The sequence below is a fragment of the Erigeron canadensis genome, chromosome 2 (genome assembly GCF_010389155.1).
Source record: "Erigeron canadensis isolate Cc75 chromosome 2, C_canadensis_v1, whole genome shotgun sequence".
Taxonomy (NCBI): domain Eukaryota; kingdom Viridiplantae; phylum Streptophyta; class Magnoliopsida; order Asterales; family Asteraceae; genus Erigeron; species Erigeron canadensis.
In genome coordinates this window covers 20,538,430-20,547,697 of record NC_057762.1, presented here as the reverse complement: position 1 = coordinate 20,547,697, position 9,268 = coordinate 20,538,430, and the positions used below count along the sequence as shown (strand labels likewise).

Sequence of the window (9,268 nt, the reverse complement as noted above, 5' to 3'; positions counted from 1 at the left end):
GTAGGAATCTTGACACAATCATATAACAAAACCTGATGTATAATTATTATTCCAATTCCAATACATTTGGTCAAATTCTTGCACATAAATAATTTAATTAATATTGTGCATGTTAAGAAAAACATACAAAATAACAAAATAGAATCTATGTATATATAATTTAAGTTACACACTATAACTAGTTCTACCAGAAAATCTAATACATCCAATAATTTATGTTGTTTTTGCAATCAAGAAGATATTCCCACTCCAAGAAAATCTATGAATGGTACATCATTCTGATTTTTGGCTTCATCCTCATCTATTTTTTGCTTACCAAGTTCTTGCCTCTTTACCATAGAAAAAGAGCTTGCAAGTGTGACCTTTTTATACGTTTGATAATCCCCGGCTACTCTATATCCTCCGTAGTAATTCCTGACAAACGTTTGTCCCAACGACGTATTTTGAAGTTGTGAATTGCTATCGTGATTGAACACCCTGGAGCCAACGAAGCAATCTTTACCTTGTCGTGTTCCACTAAAATCCATTGAAGATGATGCTTTGGTTGCTAACATTGTACTTGGTCTCATAAAAGACCATGAATTAACTTTTTCTCTATTCCCATTCTCGAACTTTAGAAAGTATTTCGAGCTAGACTCTTCATGATGAGAGCTTAAATGTTGGTGGTGCACAATACTATCAACACTAGAAAGGGTGTGTGAATCATCTTTATTAAACCTTGTTGCAGATTTATCACAAACCTTGGATTTTTCCCTTTGCTTTCTTGCCATAATAACATGCCAATGATTCTTGACAGCGTTATCAGTTCGACCTGGAAATAACCGTGAGATGAGAGCCCATTTATTTCCATGTACGCGGTGAGCTGCCAACAGCCTTTCTTCTTCTTCTTCCGAAAATGGCCTCCTATTAATTCTAGGGTCAAGTTGATTAAACCATCTTAATCTGCAACTCTTTCCTGCAAATTTATGCGAGCTGATCATCATAACATGTATATAATCCTTTTCTTTCACAATAATAGAAGCATAAGGGGTCGTTTGGTTCACAGAAAGTATGGAATTTACACGAATCTATTTCAACCAAGTTTCTAGCACGTACTAAAAAACCATGTTATCTGTTACACATGAAAAGAATATTTAACTATTACTATTACATATATGCTTTTCTAGGGTAAGTCCTAAATAGTTAGTTAATTAAAGAGATCGATATATGAACGGTTTTTTAAGACAAATTAATTAAATTAAAACATATTTATAGATGATTATCAATTATAAATGGATGAATTTTGATGACCTAAATTACATGTTTTTAGGTTGTTAGAGATAAGACATGTAAGAAAAATAAAAATTTGTTAGATCATACCAACAAACTTTTTTAAAAAACAGTAAAATAACTAATTATTAACCAATACAAGTTAATAATAAATCTTGACAAATAAGATTAATTGATGAAATATATAGTGTTTATATATATATATCACACCTGATCTGCCTTGAAGCTTTTCAGCTATAGAGTTCCAATTCTGAGGACCATATCGTTGGACAAGCTGCCGGAGCTTTTCATCTTCGGCGGGTCTCCAGTGACCTCTAGGACACGTTCGTGAGTAATCGGTAGAGCCGCCAGCGGTGTTTTCATCCATGTAATCAACTTGGTCAAAAAAGGTCTAATAAGAAAATAAAGGTGAAGATCAAAGGTGGAAACACAAAGTATACATGAAGATTTTATAGGAAAGTGGGTTGGTTTAGGGTTGTGGATAGGCAGTCACTTTTGTTGGTTTTGCACGACACTTTCTATCTCAATCAAATTTCTTTTTTCGTTTATGAAGACTTAATTGTATGTCTACAGTTATACCAATGCCGTTCTTAGTTTTGATAGCTGCTTTCTTTCTACTAATTCGCTTCGTATTTCCTTATCTGTATTTTGTATCTTCTAAATATATTTATTTTTTAAAGAATCTATACATACAATATTTAATACAACTAATGTAGTAACCATATTTTTAAACCCTAGAATTAAGGGGAATAAGTGTTTGTTGGTGATCGATTCCAATCTCACAATAACAAATGCCCATATTTTTTACCTTTTCTTTTTAAAGATATGCAATATTATCATGACATCCAATGATACTAAACCAAAATTCAAGTATATTTTTTAATTGACACATAATGTAAAATTTAAAGGATACATGTATTTTTTCTATGTAATAATTCTATTTTTTAAATACCATGTATCTTAACTACCTTATAAAGCATACCCTTAATGAATTATTTGCAACATAGATCCTTTAACCTTTAAAATAACTACAATACATTCATTTATATCAATTAATTTTATATACGCCACCCCCCCTCCCCCCGTCGCCACCGCATTGTGCAAACTATCTATCAATAACTTTATATATATATATATGGTAAGGTTCATTTAAGAATTATTCACATATGAACATGGGTAATTATAACTATTACTTGATAGTGCATATGTGAACGAATATGTTCACACATACCATTCACATTTGAACTTCAAGTTAATATAAAAGTTCTCATGGTTCTTTCAATTCAAATGGTTCTCACATGAATCCTTTCCTATATATATATATATATACATAAAGTTTCTTTATTTTGAGAAAACCATTTTTTTAAGAACTATGAGAACTCTTAAATTATATATTTGTTCACAAGTTTGTTTTGTTCATTCACATGTGAATGATATAAAAATGTATGTTGTAGAAGAAACTTTTTGAATAAACCTTCAAAGTAGCCTTTTATGAACTTGTGAATGAATTTGTTGACATTTTCTATTCACATGTGACAAACGACTATATATAAGGTTTTGAAAAAAAATTTCTTCTGCAACATATATTTTTATAATGTTTCACATGTGAATGAACAAAAAAAACATGTGATCCAATTAAAAATTAAGGAGTTCTTACGGTTCTTACAAAAAAATAGGTTCTCAAAATAAAGGTCCCCTATATACATATATACATATATATAACAATTATTTAAATGTTAAAATATATACCTTAACAACTATATGGGGTTGGGTATTGTAAAACAAGTATTAAAGTAAAACAAATAATACAAGATCTTGACCCTTAGATCATGGTTAAATTGATGCATGAAGATTAATGGAGCAATTGATGTACGATGATTTTCATGATGCACGGTGATTATCACTGAATAAAAACCTATTGTTTTATTTGTTTTACATTAATACTTGTTTTATTTTACCTAAAACCACTAGTACATATATTTTATTAACTGCCAACTAGTTTTATTGATCGAACTTCGTCTAAGACAACCCGATGGCTAAGGACTATCTGATGACTAGCTGGTCCAATCGAGCTAAACGAAGCCAAGGTTCGTTACTCAACTCGTCTGTCCGTAGACACGACAATAAATTAATAGTTAAACTCATTGGTAACGTTGCTAAAACTTGAACCTAGATCTTCCCAATCAAAAGCCCTCATTTCAAGACTTACTCCCATTTCAATTCTTTTTATTGACAACTAACATAAGTATTTATTAACTGATAAAAAAGGTTAATTAGCCTTTAAATTTAATTTTTCATGTGTCATAACTAAAGTTATAAGTTAGAAAATCTTGTGACAAAAAAAGTTTTGACTATTAATTATATTAATATTTATAGAAAAATTCTTATTAATTTACATTTCACAATGAAAGGTGATATTCGTACCACGATTTTTGATTTATGTATCACAAGGTATAACTTTTACAGCTGACTGTACAAACTGATATTGCACAGTTGTGATAAATCTATTAAAAGAAGTGGTACAGATATCACTTTCCTTTCACAATGATCTAGCATCTAATAAACGCATAAAGTCGATAAATCACCACTAGCTTGTGCACTATAACGTGACGAACCCAAAATAAAAATAAAAAAATTATTTCACTCATATTATTTTTTTTGCAAATGAATGACTAATTAGTGGGTTTTATTAAACGCAGCCCTTAGCTAGGTGCATTAAATAATTATATATTTAATATAAAATTTCAATGGAAGAGCTTGTACATTAAATGCAGCACATAGCATTTTTCTTAATTAATTCCCGAACGTTGATCTAACTAATTAACTAGGTTACTTATTAAATTGCTTACTCCTTTAATTAATAAGAAAGATTAACTTATTCCGTGTGTTTAACTTCTTCCACTGGTCAAATAACTTTACTTCCATTAAATCTGTTTATAGTTTTAAAGCATATTTGAATTTTTTTAATGTAACATAATAAATTATTAGAATTTTAAATTAAATAATATCCGAATACGAATTTGTCTGTTTCGGTCGTGTGGCTAATTAACGTCTAGGGGCAAGAATCTATATATTTCGCACAGCAGAAAATCTAGCTATATATGTATACAACCTTTAAACACAATGATAATTGAGTTGAGCCACTACGTACAAAATACAAATGTCTCCTTTTTGTGTTTCTATTTTGAGGACGTCCGTGTGCTTCTCGCGAGTCAGCGTATATCGATCCATTCATGACATCAATCGATGATCCAAATAACCACCTCCTACGTACCACCACCGCCTACCGGCCGAACGTTGCTTAATTCTAACCACCACGGCACCACTGGCACCGCGCAAACATGCATGTACGTAATGCTTTCGATCAGTTTCCTAGCTATATGTGATTATTAATAGTTGGTCGAGATTTACTTAAACACTTATATCAAAACCTTAATCATCGTATTATATTGATATAGATCAGAATTACAATAGCTTAATTATTACTAACATGAGATGACATTGATAAATTTATAGCTAGACAAACTAATAAAATTTTACTTTTTTAGTTTTTATAGCCCAATTCGTTATGTCCGTTAATACTTTTTTTTAGTTTGAGTGGTTTACATATAAAGAGAAATTGCTAAAAACATTAATACCTTATTAATAATCAATGTGTTCAAAGAGCTTAAAGATCATAACGCTGACTTGTAACTCCAGTATTTGATACACGCGTTTTCTCTTGGTATTTTCATAAGTATTTGTAGTTTTTTGTTGATTGAAAACTATGTATTGATAATTTGAATGAAAAACTTAGATTATTACATGAAATAGTGAATTACATGACCCTAATATAATACCTGGAAATAACGATGGCAAAAAAAGAAAAATTCAAACCCCTACCGCTAAAACTTTCAAAATCCGCCACTGGTGGAATTGACAAAACCTCATGCTTGTATAGTGAAGTATTCCCTGATATCGTTACTAGTCTGACCGTTAAAAAAAGAGAGAGAAAAAACATAACCATACCAATCATAAAATTTATTAGTACGTAATATTTACACCAATAGATTTTATACTTATAATTCATTACTCTAGCTTATTTTATACTACTTTTATACTATATATATATCTTGACGAGATGAGTATCTATTGCTGCTTCAAATAGCATCTTATACAGTTTAAAACTTGTGGTTGTTAAACACTTGTTATTTGGTTTTTATTCCTTTACTTAAAACTGTATATTATTCTTTTGCTAAGTAGCACACGTTAGTTAGTTTTAGGGTTAATCGAGTTGGTGTTATGTGTATAGATATGGTTAACCGGTCAACTTTTCGTTGCAGATGGCTAGTCAAAATACTAATAACTACAACATTTTTTTGCAATCAAATAAAGTAGTATGTGTATCAAATTAAGATTCAACTAAACTACTTTCATCAAATTATCTCGTGTGTGCCACGTGACTAGATAGTAGGGTTGTTGTCATTAATTTTGTCACTTAATTAATTAAACTTTGTTTGGTTTCTTATATTTTCCACTTAATTGAATGATCAAATTTAATGATGAAACGATTTAGAAAGAACTGAAAGAGTGGTTATATAGCTTTTAGTTTAAAAGAAATATATAAAAAGAAGTAGATAGGATAACTAACAATATATGTTTACCACAATACATGGTTATACATAAACATCACTCAATCATCAAGTAAATAAAAGTTGGTGTAAAATCGGTGTCTAAACCATAACCAATAGATGATAGATGTGCTTCTTGGATTTGACCACCATATCTAATTAACTCCTTACATATAAAATACACACATATTTAAAGAAAAAAAAACAAAAACAAAAATAGGATGATAACAATAAAGAACTTAATTTTACTGTTATTTAACAACAAAAAAAGGTCTTGGGGTGGATATAAAAGGAAATGTCGTAGACATGGTGTGCTAGGTGTACGCATTTAAATAAATTTCTTTAGCCAAGTCTTTATATGTACGTGGTTTTCCGCAACTTTGTACGTAATTGTAAAATGTTTTATCATATGATATAAAATATGTTGGAGTAATTTCTTATTCTTATAAAACAAAAACATGCACGTTAATTGTAAAAAAATATATATATATATCGTGGTGATCAAATATATAAACAAGAAAGAAAGAGGCCGTTTTTATTTGTATAGGTGGATTATACTCGTAATTGTTAGGAAGGCCCGCATTCAAATATATTGTTTGTTTCCTTTATGACTTTATGTACATGGATTACTAGATTGCATACATTTTTACACATCGAGTCTCGTATTGCAAAGCATGTGAATAAATTTTGAAATACGTACCTGTACGAAAGTTTGAAATAAATATTTAGAATTCAGAATAAATTAGTTAAAAATTTAATATAATTTGTTTAAAAGTCATATTTTGTTTTATTATAACGATAACTATATATCTACGCATTTTTTTAAGTGTGTAGAAATGAATGCGAACAAATTAAATGAATTATCTGTTGGAGTAGTGTGCAGTTTGTTGGAAGTTGAAACTCGCACACTCATGTCGAACAGGAGTGATAACATGTATCTTCACACGCTCAAAAGGTAATAATCATGATGAATCAATAATGGATCTTAAGTCTCCATAGCAACATTTTCTCTACTAGTTCCCCAAAGAATCAACTAACCACTTGATATAAGACCAATCTGTTTTGGGATTGTAACACAAATATAGTTTTACTTATGGTTGAAATAACTTAATAGTAAGCATTATTTACTTATGTCATTATACTTAACGAGAGCAAGTATCCGCGCATTGCGGCGGTGAGATGGTGGGGCTGATAGGTCATAGAGTGTGATAGCTAAATGCCTTAACCGTACAGGCTCCGCCCTCGGATTTAAAAATTCGTCGAAAGTATATCGAATGACATCTCTAATGAAAGAGCATTAAATTTTAAGAACACTCATACAATTTTTATAATTTATCGATGTACGATTTTTGAGATAACAGATTTTGAATGAATTGGAGGAATAAATGATTTTTGGAGGAGAGAGAAAAAAAATGATTGGTTGAGATTTGATGAGAGAGAAAGGGTGTTAGGTAAATATAGAATTGATATATAGACATTTTGGGAAAGTAAATGTTGAAACTTAAAATGTAAACAGGGGAGATCTGTTTTATAATATAGTATAGATACAGTAACTTAACTAGATTAAGCCTCGTATGATGTACGGTAAATTAAACATAATTTAGTGCGAAATATATAGTGATTAATTATCTTTATATTATAAAAATATAATCTATAAACGTCAAAAAAAAAAAATAATCAAAAAAGTATCATTTCTTAGTTATATACTGTTAGTTATATAGAGAGATAACTTAATAATATTATTTTGTGTAGTACTTGTGTACTTTGAAAGAATAAACTTTAATGAGTTCGATAAAAATATATCGATAAAGATATCTACAAACATCGACCAAGTATAATGCAACACCCGCATAAATACACTACTCTTATTAACTATAGATAAATTAATATATATATTAAAAATAAAGCTACGGTGATCCGTGCAAAGAATAGTATACTTTTTATTTTTTTATTTTAACCACATAAGTTTCCATCTTTACATTTTACGCACTAAACTATAATACTTTTTAGTAAAAAATATAATATTTTTTATTCTTTCAGTACAAAAGTTTCAATTTTTACACTTTTAGCACTAAACTATAATACTTTTTAGTAAACTTTTTATTCATTCTATTTTCACCACAATATTTAAACTATTTACACTTTAACACTAAACTTTCATATTTTTTGATTTTTCTTTTATCTTAAAGTACAGGAAAACGTGTTAAGAATAATATTTTTCTTGTCTTATACTTTTAGCACTAAACTATTATACGAACTATTTTTTTTCAAACAAAAGTTTTACTGTTTGTTTTTTAAATGTCACGTGCAAAGAATAGTACCGTTTTTATTCTTTTTATTTTCACAACAACATTTTACTGCTTACACTTTTAGCACTAAACTTTGATACTTTTTTATTTTTATTTATTTTCACTAGATTATTTTAGCCTCTTACACCAATAAACTTTTATGCAAACTACTTGTACTTTCATACAAAACTTTTATTAATTAGTATTTTAACGGTAAAGTGCACGGAAGAGTAATCTTTTTATTCTTTTTGTTTTCACTACAACATTTTAACCCTTACACTTTCAGCACTAAATTTCTATACCTTTTGATTTTCTTTTATTTTCACGACAATATCTAAGCCTCTTACACTTTTAGCACTAAACTTTTATGCGAACTGCTTTCACTTTTAGCACTAAACTTTTATGCGAACTATTTTCACTTTCACACAAATGTAATGTCTCCCGGGGGCAACGCCCGGGTGACATATCTCATTATATATATTTTTCTTTAAAAACCCTTTCTCTTTATATCCAGAATAATGTGCGATTGTACGTGCATATTGTCTTTTATTATCGGGCTCATCCCGCTATAAAACTCCCTAGATATTTTCTACTTATATGAGGTTATGTTTTATTAGGTTTCTATGTCGATGTCTTATATGTTCCAATGGGTTATTATTTACCACGTATTATTGGCTTTGCGTTTCTCTCCTCAACTCTTAATGTAGTCAGATAATCATGGCAGACAAGTATTTTTGATAAACCCTTTTACGCTTTCATGATTTTGCTTGTTTGGTCAGAGTTTCGTATGAAATCAGTATCTCTACCTTCTGTATGTAAAGGTAAGAGTGTAAGACCATATACATCTCACCTTTCCCAAATCTCATTTGCAAGAATTGAGTCTTGTTATTTGTTTGACCAAATCCTTTGTGGCAAGCAAAATGAAGGACGTGTGAGGTAGATTATTTATATCTAAAAATTTCATATAGAAATAGAGGGTCGGGTTCCAGAGATTAATATCAACAGTTTTCAATACCAAAAGGTGTGATCATACCAAACATGCATAATGATGCACTGACAATTTGATACAGTACAAGCCCAGGTAACAAGCCCAACAACTCA

General features: G+C 29.7%; 1 protein-coding gene across 1 annotated transcript; it reads right to left on the bottom strand.

Moving 5' to 3' along the window:
- Positions 1-230: 230 nt before the first annotated feature.
- On the bottom strand, positions 231-1,636 carry LOC122590213 (transcription factor MYB54-like). Its single transcript, XM_043762547.1, has 3 exons — positions 1,480-1,636; positions 672-955; positions 231-635 (listed from the first exon to the last, which is right to left on the bottom strand). The coding sequence occupies exons 1-3, from the start codon at positions 1,634-1,636 to the stop codon at positions 231-233; spliced, it is 846 nt and encodes a 281-aa protein (XP_043618482.1).
- Positions 1,637-9,268: the final 7,632 nt, after the last annotated feature.